The sequence below is a fragment of the Carettochelys insculpta genome, chromosome 4, assembly GCF_033958435.1.
Source record: "Carettochelys insculpta isolate YL-2023 chromosome 4, ASM3395843v1, whole genome shotgun sequence".
NCBI classification, from domain to species: domain Eukaryota; kingdom Metazoa; phylum Chordata; order Testudines; family Carettochelyidae; genus Carettochelys; species Carettochelys insculpta.
Window position 1 is genome coordinate 18,357,605 of NC_134140.1, and position 24,617 is coordinate 18,382,221.

The 24,617-nt window shown below is 44.2% G+C and overlaps 1 protein-coding gene across 1 annotated transcript in view; it reads left to right on the forward strand.

The window, feature by feature from the left end:
* NICOL1 (NELL2 interacting cell ontogeny regulator 1) overlaps positions 1 to 21,332 on the forward strand; it is a 35,864-nt gene extending 14,532 nt beyond the window's left edge. The window contains exons 2-4 of the mRNA XM_074992335.1: positions 13,882 to 14,026; positions 15,184 to 15,272; positions 21,230 to 21,332. Of these exons, the coding sequence (XP_074848436.1) occupies positions 13,882 to 14,026; positions 15,184 to 15,272; positions 21,230 to 21,301 (306 nt within the window). The 3' untranslated portion in view covers positions 21,302 to 21,332. The remainder of the gene's footprint in view (positions 1 to 13,881; positions 14,027 to 15,183; positions 15,273 to 21,229) is intronic.
* Positions 21,333 to 24,617: the final 3,285 nt, after the last annotated feature.

Here is a 24,617-nt window from a genome sequence, read left to right on the forward strand (position 1 = left end):
CAGTACGTGGGATGTGTTCTGGGCATGAAGTCAGCAACCCTTAGGAAAGTAGGAAAGCAGGGGAGCGCAAAGTGGATGGCGGGTCTCGGGGTGTGAGTGAAATTTCGTAAGGAGGCACTGCACAATTGGCTGCTGGATCTTGGGCTCATCCATCTCATTACCAGTGTTGAAATATGTTATTGCATATATGTGTATTCACATTTACATACCGATTAATAAAGTTTTTACATGCTACATGCTTAGTTTCTTACACACACCAGAAGGGTTTTTTTCATATGAACATAATCAAAAATTTCCATCCGTTTGAATGACTTTATACGGGTTGGAGGGCCCTGCTAACTGCAGGGATGAAAAGTGGGGCCCAACATAAAAAGTTGGCTCACTCCTGTTCTCCTATGGAGAGCTCCAGTCATCCACACGGGCCACCATGAACACAGGCACTTTGTCCTTCATGTTGTCTGCTGGGTTCCCACAAAATATCAAATCCAATTCCAGGCAGGGGCAGTGGGTGAAGCTTTCCCTTGGGGATATAGTAGCACCTTTGCACAGCTGCTGCCCCCTTCCCACTGTCTTCCTCCGCTCCTCCGTACCCTTCCCTGCACATCTCTTATCCCTGCTCACTTCTTGCTTGTTCCCTTCCATCCAAGTCTGAAGGGGCTGAACAGATCAGTTGCTGGCTGGGACCAGAGGAACCAGAAAGTTACTCTTTGTTGGAGCTCAATGGAGAACCACTATCACTCCATGAGAAAAAACTTCAGCCCTCAGGTAAGGGTGGTGAGGAAGAGGCTACATCGAAGCAGCTGAGGGAATAGCAGCAGCAGCTGTTACAGGAAGCAGTGCATGGCTGCTATTTATAGGCTCCCTAGTTTGGGATGAGGAATAGTGGGCAGACTGGGGCTCCCCCTTACTGGAGGAGCAGTTAAGATTTGTTTTGAGGCTGAAGCAAAGGGCAGGACTGTTCTATCACAGGGCAGGGATGGATTTAATGTTAGCCTAGAAGGGGCTGAGAACTGAGCCCAGAGAGGGCTGCAGACATTACCATGGGCACAGAAACAGGCCGCGTTGGACCTCTTACCCTGGAAAGCTGACATTACAAAAGCCACAGCATTTGACTGCGTGTGACTTGGCCAGAGGGCTGAGTCACTGAAGACACCCCTGACAAGGGCAACAGCTGACAAAGCACACCATGAAAAGAAAAAAAGGCAAGATCACACCCGGCCAAGAGGAGCAGCTCCTGAGGGGTAAGTGACCCCGTCACAAAGCCCCATTCCTTTTTTTGCACACACTAATAGGTTGGGGGAAGAGGCAAGATAAGAGTTACTTCATGAAGTGTCTTGTTTCTCTAGTTGCGGTCATCCTTAGTATGAGCTAATACAAATTTCACTGTGCCAGCATGAGCAGGTTTCAAAGCTGCTTGCATGTTGCTCGCTCTGTTTCCCATCTCTTGCTGAACACCTGGTCTCTAGAAACAGAGGAAATGTTTCCACTGGGAGATTTTAAAGCCAGCTTGAAAGAAAAGGGACAGAGGGTACTTCAATATGTTCTCTCCCCTCCCTTCTTCCCTCGCTGTGCTATTAAAACACTCCCATTTGGAAATGGTCTATGTGTCGCTGGCTAATTTAATGCCTTCATGGATCCAGAGTCATGTTCAGTTCAGTCCAGTCCAGTTTTGATCTTTAATGAGCTGGCCCACGGTGAACAGGAATTCTGTTTTCCTTTATCTTTTACTTCAAAACCATTTGCAGCACAAAATTATGCACAAACTGCCCCGGGGTCTCAAACTTTACTTACTTTAGGGTCAGTGTCAGTCGTCAAATCCTCCTAGCAGGCCAGTGGGCAGCCCCTCCCTGGCAGGGAGGCAGGGGTTACTGTGTGTTCCCCTGGCCCATATGCTCCCCTTCCACACATGCCCCACCTGTTACCCCCAGGCAATTTAAAACCTCTCCCTAATAGGCAGCGGTGCTGACAGCTGCTGCGGGCCCCAGGGCAGAGTGGGTGAGTAAAGAGTAGAAGGGGAGGGGCTTACAGCAGTCAGCCCCAGTGCCACCCTCCAGCCCCACTCCCTCAGAGCCTCATGCGGAGCAGCAGCACAGTGCTCCACAGCATTTCAAAGGGCCCCCGAGTTCCAGCCACCACTGCTGCTACTTCAGCAGTGGCAGCGGCTGGCACTTTGGGCCCCTTTGACATGCAGGCCTTAGGGCAACAGCCCACTTTGCCCTCCCTGTCGGTGGGTCTGCTAATAGTCTTTGACAGACCTATTCTCCATAAATTTATCTAGTGCTTTTTTGAGTCCTGATAGTCTGATTTCACAACATCCTCTGGCAAGGAGCTGGCTGTGCATTGTGTGAAGTGCTTCCTTTTGTTTGTTTTAAGCCCGCTGCCTATTAATTTCATTTGATGACTCCGTAGTTCTCACATCATGGAAGGAGTAAATCACTCTTCTTTATTTTTTTCCACACCAATCATGATTTAAAGACCTCTGTCTTAATCCTGCCTTACTCATCTCTTTTCCAAGCTGAAAAGTCCCCGTTTTACTAATCTCTCCTTATATAGCAGCCGTTCCTTACCCCACTAATCGTTGTTGCCCTTTTCTGAACTTTTTCTAATGCCAAGATATCTTCTGGGGGCTGAGGAGACCACATCCAGAAGTGCACCTGTCTACTGAGATGCTGAGTGCAAGTCACTGCTATTCTGAGACAGGTTTAAACCACTAACCTTGAGGTGAAAGATTTTTCATGTTGTTACCAAACTTTTCAGCCACCTGGTTCCCTGACTGCACTTTTAGGAAAAAGTGAAAATTTAGTCGTCTCCTGATAATCCCCTGAGCTGCATTACTAAGGGGAAGGGCTTGGGAGAGGTGATGGAATGGGAGCAGGGATGGGAAGCTTAAGGGAAGGGATGGAGTGAGGCAGGAGTGGGTAGAGCTGGAATGCAGCAGGGACAGAACGGGGTTGGAGCAGGGGCAGAGTCAGGGGTGTTGTTCTGGGTCCCTAGGGACAGGCCTGCTAAATGCAGCCTGTATGGGAACAGGGCTAGCTGCCTGAGCTGCACGCAGCTGCCTAGGGCACCGTGAAACTTGGGGCAATTTGGTTCGCCAAATTTCATGGTGCCCTAAACAGCTGTGTGTGTTCCATATTGGTAGGGATGGTTTAGTGGCCATTGGTGGCTTGTACTATAGCTAAAAAACAACCCTGCTTTAAATTAAACACAAGTGTGAGCCAACTTTGAACGATTCAGGGTCAATATTTTTGCCTGGAATAAGCATAGGCACTGGCTGCCTCCTGGAAGCATGCTCAACATCCCACCCCCACCTGATCCCCAAGTCCCCTCGCTGCCTCCTCTCCACCACTTTCTGTCCCCTCCCATAAATATGTCCCTTCCCTGCTCCTCCCGCTTCCTCTCTAAGCCTCCTGCACACCGCAAAGCAACTGATTATGGTGGGTGGTAGGTATTGGGAAGGATGGGGGAGATAATCAGTGGGGCAGCCAGTGGGCAGGAGGCACCAGAGAGGGGAGAGTTGGTCACCAGTGGGCTTCAAGCACCAGCTAATTTTTTTCTGCAGGTGCTCGAGCCCTGGAGCAATCACAGAGTTAGCACCTATGGGAAAAAGTGAGGACAAGTGCATGTATTTAGTTTTTATACAAACTGCACAAATTCTCCTCAAAGTATCTCTCCCCACCCCTCCATGATTCATTTTTGCGATGAGACTAAGTATGGAAAATTACAGCTTCAAATGCATTTGTTTGCAAAAGCCACTAACAATTGAAGAGGTTAAGTGGGGGGTTATAATGGAAGCTGGAATTCAACTTTAACTGCAGAGCGAGCAGTAGCACACGCTAATTTATCTGTCATATGCAATGTGTGTTTTTCAGATACTGTATCAGATGTGATTTTGTCTGTGCTAAACAACTTTTCTTCTTATTGTTACTTAAAAACCTTTTACTTGAATTATGTTATAAAGCTACCATAAATCCCTTGGGACTTGGAGGGGTTTTTTTTTCTCCTCATAGATTCATAGAACTGTAAGGAACCTTGAGAAGTCATCAAGTCCAGTCCCCTGCACTCATGCCAGGACCAAGCACCATTCTAGACTGTTCCTGCCAGAAGTTTGTTTGACTTCATCATCATCATCAATAACCGTGTGCTTATCACCCATTGGTGTCTGATGCCTCTCTCACTATTTCCTTCCATCTTTCCCTGTCCAGTGCAGAGTGGCTCAGTTTCTGTAGACTAGCTCCACAGCAATCTACTACATCATCGATCCATTCTCTGTGGGGTCTGCCTCTCCTATTCGAACCATCCATTATTCCGAATACCAGGGTCTTGATTTTTCATTCGTCTTTCATTCTGCAAATATGCCCAAATAGTCGTAGCTTCCATTTTATAATCTTCTGCAGCAGGTTCTCTTTCAGCTGTATCTTTCTATATAATTCCTCATTAGTGACCTTCTGCATCTATCCTATCCTCAGAATTTTTCTATAACAGCTCCTTTTGAATGCCAATATTCTTCTTTTCAAATCTTTCGTTATCACCCGTCTCACATCCATACAACATGCTGCTGAATACGCATGTTTTCAAGATGCTCAGCTTCATTCTTAAGCTAATCGCTTTGCTTTTCCAGATCTTATCCATCGTCTTCAAACTCACTCTTGCTTTCGCTATTCTAGTCACTCTTTCCTTCTTAGTCTAGATCATATGTTATGTTGCTCCCCAGATATGTGAACTTCTCCACATTTTCTAGTTCAATACCATTGACACTGATCTTCCTATTTCCTTAGCTCCAAATACCATTGTTTTTGTTTTATCGATGTTCATAATCAGTCTGTACTGCTTCCCTTTTTCGTTTAACACCTGCACCATTTTCTCTAGCTTCTCCTCATCTTCCTCAATGACAAATATATCAGCTGAGAACCTCAAGTTGTTAATTCTTTTCCCATGCACAGATACCTCTTCTACCTCTTCTTTGATCTTGCCCATCGCTCTCTCCAGATGTGCGATGAAGATACTTGGCGATATTGGATCTCCTTTTCTTGTACCTCTACTTGTTTTAAACCAACTTCCTAACTCCCCACATGTTCTCACCCCTGCCTCCACATTGTCATTGACATCCTTCAACAACCATATCAGTCTGCTGTCTACTCTGTATGACTCCAACACCTTCCAAGTCACTTTCTGATCTATACTGTCAAATGCCTTTTGAAAATCAACGAAGCAAGTGTATACGTTCTTGTTCTTTCATCGAGCTTTTTCCGCTATCAGTCCTAGTGCCAATATCTGCTGTATGGTACTTCTATCTTTTCTTTAAAATCTCCATTGATGGAAATTTCACAACCTCCCTAAGCAACTTATTCCAGTACTTAACCACCCTGACAAATAGGAAGTTTTTCCTGATGTCCAACCTAAATCTCCCTTGTAGTAGTTTAAGCCCATTACTTCTTCTCCTACTATCAGAGGTTAAAGAGAATAATTTTTCTCCCTCCTCCCTGTAACAAATTTTTACGCAGCTGAAAGCTGTTATCATGTCCCTTCTCAGCCTTCTCTTTTCCAGTTCTCTTTTCCTATTTTGAATCTTTAAAAGTTCTCACTTCAACTTGCACTTTTTAAAAAAATCTGACAATATGAAAAACCGCATGATCTGAGTGTGAACACAGTTTGCCTTCCGTGACTCAGAGCAGTATTGGATTGTGCTGTAACTCCTCAAGGGCGGCAGTACTGTGACAGCAAAATTAGCATATCACAAGTGTTCCATTAGCACAGGCACAGCAAGGATATGCACTTTGAAAAATAAGAGCTTTTAACCCCCCACACCCCTTTTCCTTTTTATCCTGAGGCAATTTTCTAGGAGCAGTTGGAAAGCTAGTTAAAAGTAATCTCCCTTCTAAGGAGATGAGATTTTTCTCCGGGGTAAAAAAACCCAGAGATGTCTATGCAGAGCAGGTTAGAAAAACATCTGGGAAACAGAAAGCTATTCCATTAGGACTACAGCTTTGTACAACTGAGAGGACTTAAGTTTGCCCTGCCTAAATAAAAGTGAAATGTACTGTGTCCTCCAACACACACTGGCAGGGATGGAACTCTAGCTAGTACATGGGTTTTCAATTTCCTGGTTGTGCGCTAGACTCAGTGTCTGTCCAGTCCAAAGCTAAGGATCCTAAGTATAATAATAATAATAATAAATGAATAAAGCTATGTGAGTAATAGATTTTTTTCACTGGCAATTTCATAATACTGAATGAATACTGTTTGGATCAACATGATATTGAAACTTTCCAGAATTCTTAGTGAACTAAAGTCAGAAAAAAAAGTTTCAGGATGAACAAAACATTTTGTTTTAGTTCTGACTGTTTTTAAAAGATGCTTTTTTTCCCCTTAAATTAAAAAATCTTGAGAAATTTCCTTTAACTTAGAAATTGAAACAATTTTATCTTTTTCTGAATTATTTCTGGGTTTTTAGTCATAAATTTGGCAACGTCATTGCAAATTGGTGAAATGTTTTAATATCACCAAATCTTCATTTTTGGCTGAAAAAAGTTTCAGAGGAAAAAGTTTGCTAAGCACTAGCTGTGATCACATTGCCCATTCTGGATGGGTGGTCCTGGGGTGGAAAATGCAGGTCTTTTGCATGGAAAACATGGAAGAAAATTTGCTCAAGGACCTATGCCCACTCCCTTGAACAATACAGCCCAGGGGACTAGCAAGGTGGGGCCAGCGGTCTGGCACTGGCAGCAAGGATCAGGCCCCCTGGAAAGCATCAGCAAGGGGAAGCAGAGAATCACCGCCCTTGCTTGTTCCACTTCCCCAGCTCATGGTTGTGTTAGTCTGCTTCCTACCAGTGAGTGCAGGGGATGGTCCCACTCTTTCCCTGAGCGAGGTGCCAGGAGCTGGGGGAGCAGAGCGAGCCAGGGCCACATTGCTCCATTTCCCCCTGCCACAGCCGATGAGTGCGAGGGAGGGGGCACTGCTGATGCTGTCAGACCCTTTGTTAATGAGGCAGTCTGGAAGATGCTAATGAGGCAGTGACATGAATATGCAGTGCCTCATTAGCATAATGACGGCCGTGCGCGATTCAAAAGTGCCACTTTTGGAACGCACACTGCCTGTGTAGATGAGAGCCTTCCTCCTGGTGCCGTGTGTGTGGTCCCAGCAAATGAAAATTAAGTCACCGCATTGTCACTCTGGGATTATGACATGGGGTCACAGAATGAGGAGAAGAGTGTGAAAGGGCGAGATACCCATGTAATGAGCCCATTTGCATGAAAATCAGTAGTTCCAGCCAGCCATCTCCCAAGTCGCTGTCAGAGAGCAGTAGTTTCGAGATGTCCTGGCAGAGGAAAACGTCAGAGGGATTTGATGGGAGGGAATAATGGTAGCTTTTCTAAGGGCATTGTGTGAGAGACAAAGTGCCTGAGGGAGATGGGATAGATGCTGTCAGAACTGGTGAAGTGAGGGTAGAAGCAAAGGTCTCCCTGGTGATAGAACACTAGATGTCAGGTGGGCTGAATGGAGCCAAACGGTAAAGGGCCCTTAGTGGTGAGCAAAGATGCTGTAAAAATGGGGAGCCAGTCAAGGGGTTCAGAGAAGGAGTGGTCAGAGCAATGAACAGGTAGGTGATCCTTTTTAGAGATCCCCCGAATCTGTGAGACGTGTCTCTTGCAGAGCAGCCATGTCAACTTGGAGCCTCTTCAGTTCCTCATTGATGACAGCGGTCTTTCAGGTGTCGCTGATGTCCTGAAGATCTTCAGTCAGACCTGCCAGCATGGTCCACACATTCCAGCAAGCAAGCTTAAAACTTTGATGGTTTCCTTTTCTTGTTGATTTTCTTATTGGTTTGCCTAGTGCAATGTGAGCATGGGTGGTATAGTGATGAGCATAGCTGCCTTCCAAGCAGTTGACCTGGGTTTGATTCCCAGCCAATGCAGCAATGCCCTTTAGGTGATCCTAGTAGACATGTTATGAGTTAATTTGAACCAAAGAGGGCTGGAGCTCTCAAAGCCCCAGAGAAGGTGATTCTAGTAGCTGAGGCATGAAATGTTAAGGGCCTGCATGAGAGGAGCAGCAGCACAGATGGACAAGACCAGAGTTCTGAAACTTTACACAGAAAATCATGATGTGACTTGCCCACAGCCTAGATATGTAGGTACAGGGTCAAGTCACTGGTGACACATGATTAATGGGCCTGAGTAACAGGAAGGAGGCTGATGTAGTTTCCTGTGATAAGGGAAGTGAGGAGATGGAAGTGCTTGGGAGGGAAGATCAAAAGCTGAGTTTTGGCCATGCTGAGTTTAAGATGATGGCTGGACACACACAAGTTGTGTCAGACTGGTCGTATGGGGTTGGATGGAAGAATGGTCCTGAAATAAAGAGGTAGCTGTGTGAGTCATTGACGTATTAAATATCTTATCTAGCCAGATCCCATAATCTGCACACAGGCAAATTTATGCTCCATTTTACTAGTTGTAATGTGTGTTCTGTTCCAAATGATCTTCTTTTCCCTTGCTTTACAATGCATAGGGTGGGTTACTATGAGTATTAATAATCTCTTCTCATTTTAAAGCAATCCTTGCCCTCAATGGTTTACAATCTCAACACAATTGTTAACAAAAAAACATCAGTCAGCACTTTGGTTGTGAACACATGAACTTTTGCTCATGACAGAAAGGAGTGATAGGCCTGATCTTACCTGCTGCTGAGCATCCTTAGTGGGAGCTGGGAGCACTTAGCTCCTCACAGGCTTGGGTCCCTACTGAATTTGCCAAACCCAAGAAAAGCGACAGGGGTTCCCTTCATAGTGTTCCCAGTTCTGACCCTCACCTCTGCTATGCCCGTCCTTTTGAAACAGGGACTGCCAGTCTTGCCACATGATGATGTGGGTGATTCAGGATGGGGCAAAGGTGCACGAAGAGCAAAGGTGATATCCAGGAAGTTTTAATTTTTTATCTGACAAAAGTGTTTAATCCACAGATTTCTAGCACTATGATACATTCTGCAAGTAAGTGTTCTAAATCTAACAATGCATCACCATTTGCCAGAAGCTGGGCATGAGCACCAGACAACTGATCACTTGTTTACCTGTTATGTTCATTCCCTCTGGGGCACCTGGCACTGGCCACTGTCAGAAGACAGGGTGCCAGGCTAGATGGATCTTTGGTCTGACTCAGTGTGGCTGTTCTTCTATTCATTTGCCTTACACGGATATTAGAGGGAAGCAAAGGTGCTGGCTCTGAGGCAGGGATAAAGTTCTTACGCTGATATGTTTAATGCCTCCTGTCTTGCTGATTCTTCTGCCTCTTCACATTCAGTGGTAGTGATTGCAAATCTGCAGAAACTTCTGAGAATCAGGTTTGGGAGATTACAGATCCTTTAACTGCCCATGCCAGATAAACTCTCTTGTGTGGGGAGGTGTAGCCACTGCAGAAGCTAATCTTAACTCTAAACAGAAATGTCCCATGAAAAACTGAGCCAGAGCCTTTTTAAATCTTGCCTCTCTACTGCAGTGCTCTCCACTGTTGCCATGGCAGATCCTTCACCATAGTAATAACCTCTTTCAGGGGAGGTTAAAAAGCAGCAGTGCACATGCTCAGAGATGCTTCATTTGTTCTGTTAGCAGTTTGCAGCGGCCATGTCAAAGAGACCATCACACAGACAAAAGCGATCAGGTACTTGTATTATTTCTGGGATGGGGTGACTTAGTTTCATGAAACTCCAAATAGGCCATGCTCAGATTTTTATCCACTGGTGGTTCCAAATGCAGAGGCAGACCGTGGGTGGAAGCATTTCTGATTATGCTGCACAGACATCTGCTTCTGTTAAAAATACCAAAAGTCTTAGGTTGTGGTGTGAGACAACTGATGCCCTGTGGGAATATTTCTGTTAGAGGGAGGCTCATTAAAAAACTGAGCTGGGACAGGGGTGAACATGTCTCATGTGCCCTGAAAAAGTTTAGCTGAGCGCCTGCTTCATTTGCCTCACGGGTGCTGAAGCTCCAGCATGAGCAGATTAAGAATGAGCCTGTTGTTCATGATGCTTCTGTGCAGCTACAGGCATGTTACATGGCAATGGCAGTTTCCTAATTTGCTATTTCTGGCGGATCTCTGCTTTTGCGGTAGCTTATTGCAAGCACTTGGGTTTCCCAGGAGTTGTTTTCTCATGGATAACTATTGATTAAAACCCCCATTTTTGCGCTGTTAACATGCATACTCAGTTTCATGTTATAAACAAAGCTGCAAGAGAGGCAAATGGAATCAGTACATTCCCACCGTGTCTCCTTTTTCCCTGAAGCCGGCCCCCTGAGTTTGTGGCTGCAAAATGTGTATGTCTGGGTGGTAGGGCTGACTCAGTCCTGCGACACCCCCTGACGGGCCCACCAGGAATTAGGTTTGCCGGGTTGAATGTGCTGTCTCTTGGTTGGTGTGTTGCTCTCATTCCACTCTCTTGTCTCTACCCTCCAGCTCTAGATTTGCATGGCTCCCTTGATCCATGGTGTCTGCTTCAGGACTCTGCCCTCTGGCAGTGCCCACCACTCCATTCTCCTCACTTCCCAGGGCAATCTGCGATCCTCAGCACAGTGGTCAGCTGCAACCCTGAAGTCTAGATACTTGCCTCAGGCACAAGCTCTAGTCTGTAAACGCCTCACTCCAGTTTGACAAGGTGCAATGCAAGGGGATGGCAGACCCAGGCCCATCCACTACTCTGGGTCCCACCCCAGGGACCCCTTGGCAGCAGCCATGCCCTGCCCTCCTTCACTCCTCTTTACTGTTCTCCCTCCCTATACCATTTCCCCATGACCCCAGCACTTTTTCAGCCTTTGTAACAAGGCCCACAGCTTCGCAGGTTATCAGGTTGGAGCTTCTCTCCAGCTCCCCTGAGCCTGCCCAATACTGGCTTATCCAAGGTGCCACTCATTCCCTCCCCTGTTGGGACCCAGGACTTTCTCCCTTGCTGGTCAGGGTGAGTGAGCGCTGCAGACTTTTATAGATCTAGGCTGGCCTTGATTAGGTGCTGCTCCTTGTCCTGATTGGCCAGATTTTCTCAGGCTTCCTCTGCCTGCTTTTAACCCTCTCCAAGCTGATGTGGGCTTCAGCACCACTACAGCTCGCCATTGTAAACTTACTTATAACTGGGGGGTTGTGCATGGGGCACAAAGGATTGCACATACCAGTACTCCTTTACTGGCCCAGTGGCCAATTTGCACATGCAAGTGGGTGTTCCTGCAGAATCTGCAGATTCACCTCTATTGCCAGAGTTTGCAAAATGGCCCTGGAGCTGTCTAAACAGCAGATTTATTTCTATATGTTTCTGTTGCACTACAAGGAAAACCACCTCTTCCGACTGGGGAATGTAGACTGCACTGTATAATGCCATATTCCAGCATCCCATTCCGAGCACAAGGATTCAGCATTCTTATGCCACACTCTTCTGCTCACTGTTAATATTTAAAAATTAGACAACTCATCCTCTTGCATTCCTGTGCTCTGCTAATGTGAATCTGCACTTTCTGTATACGGATTTTATTTTAGTCTTGTTACTGCTTGAATTTATTCCATCTCTCTCTTTCTTTGCCTGTGCTTAAGCGTACAGCTACTGGTCCCAGGATACAATGCTCAAGGGTGGTGGGTGGACCCCATGGCTTGGGGAGGCAAGCCCCTCCCCCCAGCCCCTTTCCTTCCACCCCCACCAGAGCCCAGCTCTGCCTCATTTTGGCCACTGCTGACCCCTTCCCAGTCCCCACTCTGTGTGGCTGCTGGCCTTTACCCCTCCCTGGCCCAAAGTAGCTCTCCCAGCTTCCCTTGTCCCCAGAGCTTCAGAAAGACAGTAGGTGGCATGGCTCCAGCCTGCCCCAGAGCTCCAGGCACCAAGCAGGCAGTGTGGCTCCAGCCTGTCCTGGCTCCGAAGCTCTGGAGAGCCAGTGGGCAGGGCCAGGTGAGGCTGTTTGGGAGGGCAACCACTCCCCTGCCAATGATCCCCACCATCCATGACAATGCTCCATCTTGAGCTCAACAATTTACCTGCTTGGAACAAGATGAAATGCTGCATACGAGTGCTGACAGTCTTCCCAGGCTTCAGATGAGGCAACCTGGGGCCAAGCTGTCCAACACTTCTGGCCATGCACTGACCATCATGTCAAGGAACAAACTGCTGGTTTTGTGTTCATTGGAACCAGTGACTTTGCTTATGGCTCAATGGGTTGGGGATTAAGAAAAGCCTCTTCTACATAAAGGAAGCTGCGTGAAACCAGCTTCTGTGATTTGTTCACTTGTAAAATAATTATAAAATGATTCAAAATACAAACAGGAGTCAAGCAGGGCTGCATCATCACCCTAGCCATGTTTGCAGTTTTCATTGCTGTTATTCTTTATCTAATTGCTGGGAAGCTCCCAGCTGGCATTGAAATTGTTTATAGAATGGCTGGAAAGCTGTTCAGGCTCACCAGGCTGAAAGCTAAAAGTAAGATTTCTACCACATCTTTTGTGGAATTTCAGAATGCTGATGACAATGCAGTTTTTGCCCACTCTGGGAAAGATCTTCATACTATCCTGAACATGTTTGTGGATGCTTCACATGGCTTGGTCTCGCGCTCAAGATCAAGAAGACTGAGCTACTCAATCAGCCCTCTCCAAGAGAGGTACCACACACTCCATCTAATAAAATCAATGGTACTGGAGAATATCGATCATTTTCTCTATCTTAAAAGTCATTTCTCATTTAATGTAGATATTGATGCAGAAATCCAACCCCATCAGAGCTGTGCCAATGCAGCCTTTGCTTATTTAAGGCACAGGGCTTTTGAAAATCACAACATTCGAACAGCCACCAAGTTCCTTGTTCATCAAGCCACTGTTTTCCCACATTGTTGCATGGGTCTGAAACCTGGACAACCTACAGACATCACTTGAAAGTCCTTGAGAGACATCACTAATGCTGCCTCTGCAAGATCTTGGAAATCTAATGGGAAGACAGACTCACCAGTATTAGTCTTCTGGAAGAGGCAAAGACTATCAGTATTGAGGCAATGATCATTTGTCAGCAACTTTGCTGGACTGGTTATATTGTCTAAATGCCAGACGATCACCTTCCAAAGCAGGTCCTCGTCTTTCAGCTGAAAGAAGGGTACCAAAACATAGAAAGACAATGGAAGCATTATAAGGACTTGCTGAAGGATAATTTTAAAAAGTACAATATTGACATTGACACTTGGGAGACAATTTCCCAGGATCGCTCAAATTGGAGAGAACTAATAGAAGATGGTCCCCTGCATTTCGACCTAGCCCACAAAGAAGCTGAGGAGACACAGGCAAAAGGAGGGACTGGCTTCCAGTTGTAATCAGCAGCCTCCTGCTGTACCTGGAAACATCAGTTCTTACTGTAAGGTTCAAAGACAGGCCTTATCAGCCGCCTGAGGATCCACAATGCCCATGGAGGATGATCATACTTGGTAACAAGTAATTGCCATTGTCGATTATAAAATTAGTTTTAGTCTTGCAGATAGATGTGAAAAGATGGTACACTAAAAATGAGCATGTAAGAGCACTTTTATCTCTTCGTTTAAATGCAGATCAGCAGGGTAGTGAAGCTGCCCCAAGGTGACAGGGTTAAGTTCCCAGGGGTTAGCAGTCAACTAACCCCTGCTGGTTTGAGCTTGTGTCAGATCGGTTGAGTAACAACATCAAACATCAAGGGTGAGATACGAGCTGGGTGGGATGGGATGGAAAGGGGAAGGGAACTTTGCTCTGTCAGTCTATGTTGGATCTGCTCTGTAGTTAAAGCGAGGAATCTACCCTCTAGGACAGTCAGATATGTAACTATCATGAACATTACAGACAAAACAGGTTTATTTCGTAGAACTTGATAATTCTCACTATTTTTTTATTACCATTAATAAAGGAGGAAGCACTAATTAGTAGGATGCTGACACCTTGCTTTCAAGGAAGACTGGTCTTCATGGTTCCTTTAATTTTGGTAATTGTGCTGCTCATGATGGAGCCCATTAAAGCTGACCAAGCAACAGGAACAACAATCCCAGCTGAAAGTACGTACTGCCCTGCATGCAGTTTCTCTCATAACCCTGCCTGAGTGTAATGTAAATTTAATGCTGTAGCTTTTACAGGTCCAAGGCTTTGAAGGTCTTTAATGGAGGAAATTAGATGGACCATCTTTCTTATCACTTTCTTAGCAAAAACTTACTGCTTCAATTTGGCCATCCCACCAGTGTGTTAACTAAACCAGTACCAAAAAAGGGGGAAGTTGGAAGGGAAGACAGGGAAGCATGGCAATAGTTTGAAGAGCACCTAGCACAATGAGGTCCTGGTCTTTGACTGGGTATACCAGGAACCTCCTCAGTATGAATAGTAAATAATTAATAAAAGAAGAAGAAAGAGAGAACCTAGAAAGCAGGAAAAATAATCTTAACAAATGAATGAATTAACTAAAATGTAATCTTAACTACCTCAGGCAGAAGAGATGAAAATTAGACCCCTTGACTTTATTTTTTATGATGAATTCTTTTTAGGGAGCTATCAGATACAAGGATAATGGGCATGGTATAAAAACCTGCTTAGGCTGATTTGTTTCCCAGACTTTCAAAGCACAGCATTCTTTGCTTTTCTACGCTAGCTATCCAGTACTGTTAGGTCATGGCTACACTAGCACCCCCTCTATGAAAGGGGGATGCTAATGAGCCACTTTGGCAGATGCTAATGAGGTGCTGCCATGCATATGCAGCACCTCATTAGCATAATGGCAGCGGCACACATTTTGAAAGTGCTGCTTTCGAAGTGCACGCTGCCGGTGTAGATGGAGGCCTTTCAAAAGGACCCCTGGATTTCGAAAGCCCCTTCTTCCCATTTGGTTTTGGGAAGAAGGGGCTTTTAAAATCTGGGGGATCTTTTCGAAAGGCTCCTGTCTACACCAGAGGCGTGTGTTTCGAAAGAGGCACTTTCAAAACGCATGCCGCCAACATTATGCTAATGAGATGTTGCATATGCATGGCAGTGCCTCATCAGAATCTGCCAAAGTGGCTCATTAGCTTCCTCTTTTGAAAGGGGGGTGCTAGTGTAGCCACAGCCATAGTGGCTGTTCCTGTCGCTCCCTTGTTTATTGCTCTCTGATTCAGTCAGTCTCAGTCATACCCTTTGACTACTATTTCATGTCATTTAGGAATGTCTCTGTACTAAATCTCATCCCTAGGTCGCCCTTGTGTGGACTGCCATGCATTTGAATTCATGCAGAGGGCCCTGCAGGATTTAAAGAAGACTGCGTATAATCTAGACACACGGGTAAGGAGGCATTTTTTTTTATGTGACAAAGTTATTTTGCTTATAAGTGGATAAAATGGATCAATTATGTCTAGGCAATATCTGTTCTTAAGGGGTGGTGATGGGCAATATCTGTTCATTGCTCAGGATAATAGCACAAGTTCCCCAACTCCCCCTCATCCAACATATAAGACTATTGAGAGGATTTGTGAGCAGGTTCAGTGTGAACAGCTTTCAGTATTTTGATGACACCCAACTCAGCCTGTACTGTCAGCCATTGATCTTGTAGCTGGTTGGGACTAGCATAAAAGGTGGTTGGCTGATGCTTATTCTGGGTAAGACTAAAGTGATGCTCGCAAGCTGGGGAAAAGCCAAGGATCAAAACTTCTCCTCTTGCTGAGAGTATGTCTGTCTGTTGTCACTAGAGCTTGCAATCTGTGCATACTGTTGCCTGCAACTGCTGTTAAACAGTAGCAGTGTCTGGGAAGGGGTTTTTCTGTCTTTGTCTAACTAGGATGTTGAGACTGTTCCTTTCAGAGGCAAACCTTGCTACTGTAACCTTTGCCTTTGTCACCTCAATATTGCACTATTGCAATTCACTCCACTTAGGGTTGCACCTTAAACAAACTAGAAGCTTGTTCATGTTCTGTTCTAAACTGTAGCGCAGTGTTGCTATATACCATAGTGAAATTTCTGTTTGCTGTGTTTTCTATTCATGCAAATTTTCAAAAGAAAACAAATCTCATCTTATGTGGCTCTAAAAATTTGAACATTATATAGCGTGATGTCTGGTGTATATAAGCAAACGTATTTTACAGGTTTAGAAGCACAAACACACTGGCATTTTTAAAGATTGGTCTGAGGACTCTTTGACAGCTGAGTCATAATGTTTAAATAAAAAGGATATTGCAGGGATGAAGATACACTGCAGATTTGCTGTTGAAAATTGTGTTTCAGCAGGACCAAATTGGTGCACAGCAGGTGTAGTTATTAAGCTGGTTTGTTTATAAGAATACAAGTCAAATGTATATCAGACTGCTCCATGAATAAATTTGCTTAATGAATACAGCTGCTCAGCCTCACTGAAGCCAAAACTACATATTTAATATCATGTCAAAATGTGCTAGTACGTCTTTCCCTCTGTTACAATACAGCTGAATCTCTTCAGCAAACAGTGCATTCAGCATCTGTTGATTATTCCCTGATACTCAGATTTCTGAAAGAGGAATAAAAAGTAGATCTGACCTGCTGAATGAGTTTCAGACTCAGTTGTTTTGCAGAGATTTCTTAGGAGTGCTTCAAAACCCTCTATCGTGAGCAAAGATTTTCAGCAGTTTCTGTTATGGGTTCTACAGTGTTACAGTCATGGCCACTGCCAGAGCCCCCTTTTGTGGGCCCAGCACCAAACATATTTGTGGGCCCCCACGTAGTTGTCATTGGTCCTTTTGGAGCGTGGGCCTGGTGGGGCAGTGCTAGTGTATGCCCAGTACTGAGTCCCAGAGCCACTTTTCATTTTGATCATACATCTCTGCAAGATTGTATGTACTGCCACACAGAGCTTCCTCAGTGCCTAGTTTTTCTCATTGAGCCGTATGCCCATGTAGGTTTCCTGGTGTCCACAGTGAGCAGAAATTCCAGAGTGCCCAGGGGAAATTCCCCACCGATTTATCTCCTTCCTTAACCAGACCATAGTCATGTCTCTACGAGCACCCTCTTTCACCAGTCACTGATATCAGCTCAATAGTGTTCCACAGCCAGTAGCCAATATTGACAAATCCCTACCCCAGCACACCATCCTGCCATGTGTGCCAACCACTTGCAAACAGCACTTCCCCATAGTGAACACTTAGCTCCTGGGAACCTGAACTCACTGGCCTTTTTCCTTCTGTTCCCATCCACATACTAGTCTAATATCTGGGAATTCTCTCTATATATTTAAAAAAAAACATTAAAGCATTTAATAGTTGTTGAAGACTGGATGACTCAGGAGATTGCTACTGGGTTATAAGTATCAGAGAGATAACCATGTTAGTCTGTATCTTCGAGAACAACAAGACGTCCTGTGGCACCTTATAGACTAACAGATATTTTGTAGCGTAAGCTTTCGTGGGCAAAGACCCGCTTCATCAGACGCATGAGTGCGGGGGGGGGGGGAGTTTCAGAGGGGTATTTAAAGAGTGGGGTCCCGGTAAAAGGGAGGGCCAGAGCTGAGCAGGTCTATTCGGCAAGGTGGAAATGGCCCATGGATAATGGGCCATTTCCACCTTGCTGAATAGACCTTGTCAGCTCTGACCCTTCCTCTTACTGGGACCCCACTCTTCACATACTCCTCTGGAAACCGCTCCCCATTCCCCACTCATGCATCTGGTGGAGAGGGTCTTTGCCCATGAAAGCTTATGCTCCAAAATGTCTGTTAGTCTACTGGGTTATTGGAGCTCTTCAGCTCTCTTCTCTCACTAGTTCATTCTAGCCTGAGTTCATGTTGAGCTAAACATTTAGTGGTATGATTTGGTGGTTTACATATCATATATCTGGTTGTGTTGGTATGTTATGCATGTTTGTCACATTTTGTATAATGTTTTTGGCTGTCTTAATCTAGTTCTTATTGCTGCCATCCCATAAGCCATTGAAACCCTTGTTGATATTGTGATGTCGCACTCAGATCCATGAGCCACTATGCTCTGTCTTTGCAAGAGTTAGAGCTTTGCTGCTGCTAGATGTGACTCAGCTCTCCAACACATCACTCTGTCAGCCTTTCCAGCAAACTCCTTAAGCCTCTGCCAATCAAAACCTTGCTTTGCAGATAATGATCAGGGAACCTCAGTTCCTGTCTTTGCCAGAGTCATCTCCTCATAGTGCCCGTTACTTCTTGCTGGATGGTCACAGAAATTATTAGGTTCACTGTCTCCAAAAAGACAAAACGTAAATCAGCCTGTTAGGTGAGCGGAAGATTCTAACTTTGCTTTAATACCTGGCACTGAGATAATTTTGTAATAAAACGAGAGTAAGTTTGCTAACCAAGAACAAGAGTTAGGTCATACTAAGCAAGAGAAGAAGGGACAGGTAGGGTTATAAATAAAACAAAACAAAGCAGTCTTTCTAGAGACCACAGTTTAAGGTTAGCAGATTACAATCTTTGCCCAAGCAATTTTCACATTCACAAATTACCAACATCTCCAGCACTCTGAGCTCGGGAACCCCACATTCACAGAACTGAAAGGTGCTGCTCCCTTTGCTCCCTAAGGGAAGGATAAATAAAATGCCTTTTTGTTCCCCTTCTGTTGCCCAAAGTCCATTGCCTCTGCTGGAACAATCAGGAAGGATTCCTGGGGTGCAAGTTCTGTTCATTAGTGTGCTCATTAAGCTGCAGCTTGTTAGCTTGATAACTTAATGTACTGTATATGTGCATGTACACTCATTGTTCTCTGCCAGTAATCAAGCAGGTCAGACACATACATACACATCCCTTTCTCTAGGGCAGGCTGGATTTTAGTGCTGCCTCCCAGATATATTTTAAGGATTGGAACAGCTTCCACATGAGCAAAGAATATTAGGCTAAAAGGACCATTCATCTGATATAGTATTGCCATTTTTATGACATTTTCTGATGAAAACGCATACCATCTAAGAATTCCTGAATGACTTGTTTCACCCTCTTTTGTTGTAGGGTGGGATTTTCCAAAGCTCATCAGGAACTAGATGCTCAACTCTCATTGAAAGGAATTGAGCCCCCATCTTCTTTGCTGATTTTTAAACCCTCCCCAATCTAAAGTTCCCCCCAACAAATAATACTGTGAGAATTGATCATATACTCTTATATTACCAGCTGAGCTTGATGGAGGCTTTGCAATGAACTCAACATTGATGAGTTATGTTTATATGCATTAAATATTGACAAAACAGATAGTCATTTCTTCAAAATTCTGATGGGCATGTTGTAAAGTTAGCCATGAGATGTTGGATGTGTTATCATTATTGAAAAAGGCTGGGAGTTCAGGGACTGTTTGCATATAAGATGTAGAAATCAAAAACCAAGTTCCAAACAGACATGAACATTTGAGTAAGTTCAGAATCTGAACCTGGGTCCAGATCCAAAGTTTGTAGTGTGTTTTAATCCCAACCAGACCTAATTAAAACCTCAGATCTGAAAAGGCCTGAGTTTTGATAGATTCACAATCTACATTCTAATTTAGCAATGGGGGCCCATATCTAAGCTTTAGGTATAATTTTTGGGATATTTTAATTTTGTGCATAGCCAGTTTTATGATCATGCTGAATAAAGGCTACCGAGCACTCTCTTTGTTATTTATTCCTTCTAAACTATTCCCTCGTTAATTAGCATATGCAAATATCAGATTAGAGATGCACATGAAAATAAAAACATTAACTAGGACTCAGTTTGTAAATGTTAATTAGAAATATAAAAGTTGATAAGCAGCCTTGAGACTTAGCTCAGAAACCATTTGCATGGTTATCATATTCAGCCATTTATGAGTAATGGGTAGGTGATATTTATAGATGACTGAATGTTTGCAGGTGATAAGCAAAAGTCCGATTAGCCTTTCATACTCAGAATAACAGAGTGGCTCAATATTAGGGATACCCTGAATTAGATACCATATAATTGTGTTTTAATGATTTAACAACCAGCAAAAGATTAATATAGGGAAAAAGTGTTTATCGGTTACAGAAAAAGGTAGCTACCCTGGATACATTGGTTCTAATTTCAGCTCTCCTGCTGTCTGCCACTCTAATATGGGAAATTCAGTGAAGTCAGTGAAAACCAGTCCAAATCTGGCCACTTTAGTAGTCTTTGAAAATCACAGTTCACACATGCTCAGCACAGACATCTTTGATTTTAACAGCTAAAATCGCCATAGATTCTGTCCTTGCTGAGCACACTTCATTCCCTTACAGCCAGGCCTGTGATGCGGGGATTAGGCTAATGGGGAAGCCAGGACTGGGAAACAGATGTATGGGAGAGGAGGACTGGACAGGAAGAAGGCAAGGAGACTGAAACTGGGAGCTGGGGCTCAAGTGTGTTGTGGGGGTGGCCACTGGCTGGGCAAGGAGACTGGAGTTGGGAGAGAGATAGGAGGAGGAATCAGGACAGGCAAACTGAGAATGGTTGTACCAGGAGACTGGAGCGAAGGAGGAAGAGACTGGGACTGGGTATGGAGAGGAGGAAAGACTGGGCAGGGAGTGCAGGATTCTGGGATTGGGAGCTGAGGACTTTCTGGGCAAACAGATGGGACTGAGATGAGAAGCTTGAGGAGTGGAGACTTGGACTGGAAGAAGGAGCAGGGGTGAGGAAGAGACTGGACTGGGATGGGTTGGAAGGAACAGGGGAGAAGGACACACAAGAGTAATGGGCAGGAAAATCTTTGCCCACAAGAGCATACTTCACCCATCAGCTGGAAATGGTCACTGACAATTCAGCTCTTTGCCCATATCGGCTCCTAATCCTTTTCATTTGCTGATTCTCCTCTGAAACAAAAGCAAAATTGAGATTTTAAAGTTGTCCCACATGCTGCTTCTTGGATACATAAAAATCTTCACCTTCCCCAAATCTGCCTCTCTGGTTCTGTAATATTTATACAAAAACATCTTCGTATCTTCATACTCTTCCTCTCACCCTGCTGTAACACTCAAAAATATACAATAATCTTTTAAAACTTCTCAGGTACTTTAGTATTTATAATGTGAAATTGAATCAATAAAACCAGGTTCCTATATTTTACAGCTCATCACAGGAAGTCGTGCCATACTATTATACTAATTTAATGGCCAAAGGCCTAATTACCACCTAAAACTAAATAGTATGTCTGGTTATTTTTCTTGAGCTTCATGATGTAGAACCAAACTGGTATCTCTTGTGACAAAAATAAAGCAGACTTTTTGTTAGGAGCTAATTAGTTTTAGAATTCTGACACTCATTTTTGATGTAGCTTTTTCCTCTCCCCGGCCTGCCATTGAAGACAGAAACGCTGCTTCTTCAAGTGGAAAAGAGAACTCTGTGTGACTGTGTGACTGTAGACAACCTGAACTGAACCCTGGAGAACAGCCAAGGCGTGTCGCCTATTCAGCTGATTTTAAAAATGCTGCTGTATGTAATATGGACAACTATAGGGAGTACATATTGTAAGTATGTAAGCCCAGTGTGGTAAGGAAATCAGATGGGGCGTTTCTCAATGCGATGGTGGGGTGGGGTGGTCTGTCCTATGCTTGTTTTTTATACATTTGTTTTCTCTTTGAATTGCCACAAAGGGCTCCACTTACTAAATCTGTTGCTTATGGTTGAGGGTGGGGAAACCTATTTCCTTTGATTAAATCAGGTTTGGCTAAGTGTAACTCACCAGACAAATGTGACCTGAGGAGTTCTACAGAGTAGCTGGAAGTTTGACTTCTCCAGTCTGAAGGTGCTACTGTTGTGGCATGACTGATTGATAAGATCAAGAAAGGGCATTGCATGCTGGGATCTATAGTCTCTGCAGGCTCCAGCTCCCAATTAAATGGTAGCTGCCATCCATTTTGCTTGTTTATAATGCAAATTTGGACCATGCAACACATCTGTAACTCTGTGGATTTCAATGGTGCAACACTTACTTACATCTGGACTGAATTTGGCCCTAAACAGAACTCCTGGATGTACTGGGAAGCTGTGAACTTGGTTGGAGAAAATATAGGTATTTCTGAATTAAATCATACAATGTCACTACCCAATAAATGCTCTCACTGTGTGCCACCATTTGCAGAGATAACCATTGCTTTACCAATCTAAATGCATGTTGTGTACACAGGGAAAAGGAGAACTAAACTACGAGAAAAACAGGTAACCCAATATCTAAAGGTACCTGGTTTCCTTTTGAATGAGATCTTGACAACAGGCTAAGTTAAAAGTTCGGTGTAAATGGAGGGAAAGAGGAGACAAATTTTCATTCACTATCACTGCACAGTGTAGCTTTTCTATGAGAAATTATGCTATGGAAAAGAGAAATCTGTGAGGTACATGGCACTCAGATGATGTCACTGAACTAGTTAGTGGTGTCGCAAAGTAACACACTATTGAACATGTCAACTTTTGTACACAGCAAAAATGTCTTCTAAGTTCTTCACGGGATCAGTACTTGTGTGCTACAGAGCTCTTGTTTTCTTTGCCCTCTGCAAACCTATGCACCTGTTGTCAATATGAAAAAAGGAGGAAATGAACGTATTAGAAATAACTGAATTACGCAGATTTAAAGAGGCAAGATGTAGAGACAAAGTGGGTGCTTTCAAAAGTGGGGTTTCCTTTCAAATGAACCACCCCCCACCTGCTGTTTTGGCTTTCAAAATCACTCCTTCAGGATTGAGATCCCATGTGAGTAAGCAAATGAGGCATGAGATATTTAAATCCCTGCCTCATTTGCATTTCTGATCAGCTTCATTTACATACGCCTTCTGAAAGAATGGAGCAGCGTAGCCACAGCCGGTAGGTTTGGTAATATCTTTTACTGGACAAACTTCTGTAAGTGAAAGAGAAAAGCTTTCAAGCTACACAGAACTCTCCTTCAGGTCTGGGACAGGTACTCAAGGTTTCACAGCTAAATACAAGATGGAACAGCTAGTTGAACATAAGTAGTTATTAGAGACGATTCAAGGTGAAATGGCCTGTTAGACCCCTCCTGAAAGAAATCTTTCCTGGCCCCAAAATAATGCCCCCACCGCTCCAAAACCATCACTAGACGCAAGCTTATTTAGTTTGTTTAATGAGTTTCTTCTCTTTCAGTCCCTCCTTATAACCCACTCCTGCTGCCAGGCCTCCCACAAGAAGAATACTAATTAATCTAAAACTCCCCAAACAACTAACCTCCAGCCCCTGCCCCATTTTTATGCATTTAACAGAACCCCATCAAGGCATGCATATGATCTTTCTACTGTAAGATTTGTCCCTCCCCATCCCTTCCCTGAACTGCATGTTAACCCCTCACAGTGCAGCTATACAATTGGGAGCTTGATGAGGCAGAGCTGTTGTGTTATTTGCACTGAAAGTGCCCAGTACACTTTGGGGTGCTGTAAACATATGGGCTACATCTACACTAGAAACATCTGTCTACAGTAACATCCTTCCACAGAGTTATGTCAACAAAACGTCTGTTGACAAGTGCATCTACACACAAAAGCAGATCAACAGAGCAACCCGCTCTGTTGACAGAGATCAACCAGACTGCCCTGCCCTCTGTTGACAGAACGGCTGACTGGAAGCTCTGCAGAGAGGGCTTCCCGGGGAAGCAGAAGCCCTCTCTGTTGACAGAAGTGTCTACACTGATAGATAGGCCTCAGAGGTCTTATGAAAGAATTGAGTTCTAAAAAGTGACCTGAGGAAGGTTGCAGGGGGGAGAAGACATGTCTGTATCAGACCAGGTCAGAGGAATTCCAGGTTTCCGGGATCATGAAGAGAAGCAGGTCTGGAAACATTTCATTTCTTTACGAAACCAGTCCCCTTTCGTAAGTCTTTACTAGTGATCAAACCTAGGCAGCCATAGTGGGAGAAGGAAACATTCCACAATAAAAATGTTATCTTAAAACTATTCTTTATTCTGACCTGGGGAGCAGATATAAACAGGATCCCCAGGCAAAGAATTGTTCCCTGCAACTGGTCCAATTGTTTCCTGCAACTGGTCCAATATTTCCCAGTATTTCCTGATGTCACTTTCTGATTTTGACTGAGCACAAGGAACTTGCTGAAAACCTTCCACCATGTCCATGGGCCAGCATGAGCCTTGAGTGCAGGCTGCTCTTTGACTCAAGCCACATAATACCGCTCCCTTTGAGTCTCCGTTAAGTAGCCAGTTGGTGGTAAAACCCTGTTACACTCTTACTGCTTTGTCAATAAAGTCTGAAAATGGAACTGCTGAAAACTCTTTATACAGCTGCTCTTTTTATTAGTTACAAAATTAACTAACACAAGTGCAGACTAGCTGTTCTGTAGGGCTAGTGGGATGTGCATTTCAAGAGACGCCTGCATTAAAGTTCTTTTAAGGACCTGAATGTTTTGTGTGTGTGTCTGTGTGTGTTCATGTTCTTGCTTGTACATTACACTAATTGTCTCTGTACTCGTAAAGGCTATTGCAGCCAAAGCTGTACTCTACTAATGATCATTTGATGTCTAAGCATTATAATTCATGTTATTTTTAATGTCATATTTTCAGTCTATAAAATAGAATATGAGGTGGAATGTTACTTTTATGCTGTATCCTGTGTTTTATTCCTCAGTTCCATGAAGTGTTTGGCCATGTGTTATGCCTTTGGGGCCACTGCAATCATACAGTAACTGTGAAGCAGTAACCTGCTGTTGTTTTTAACTCTCTCCCATATCCATAAAGT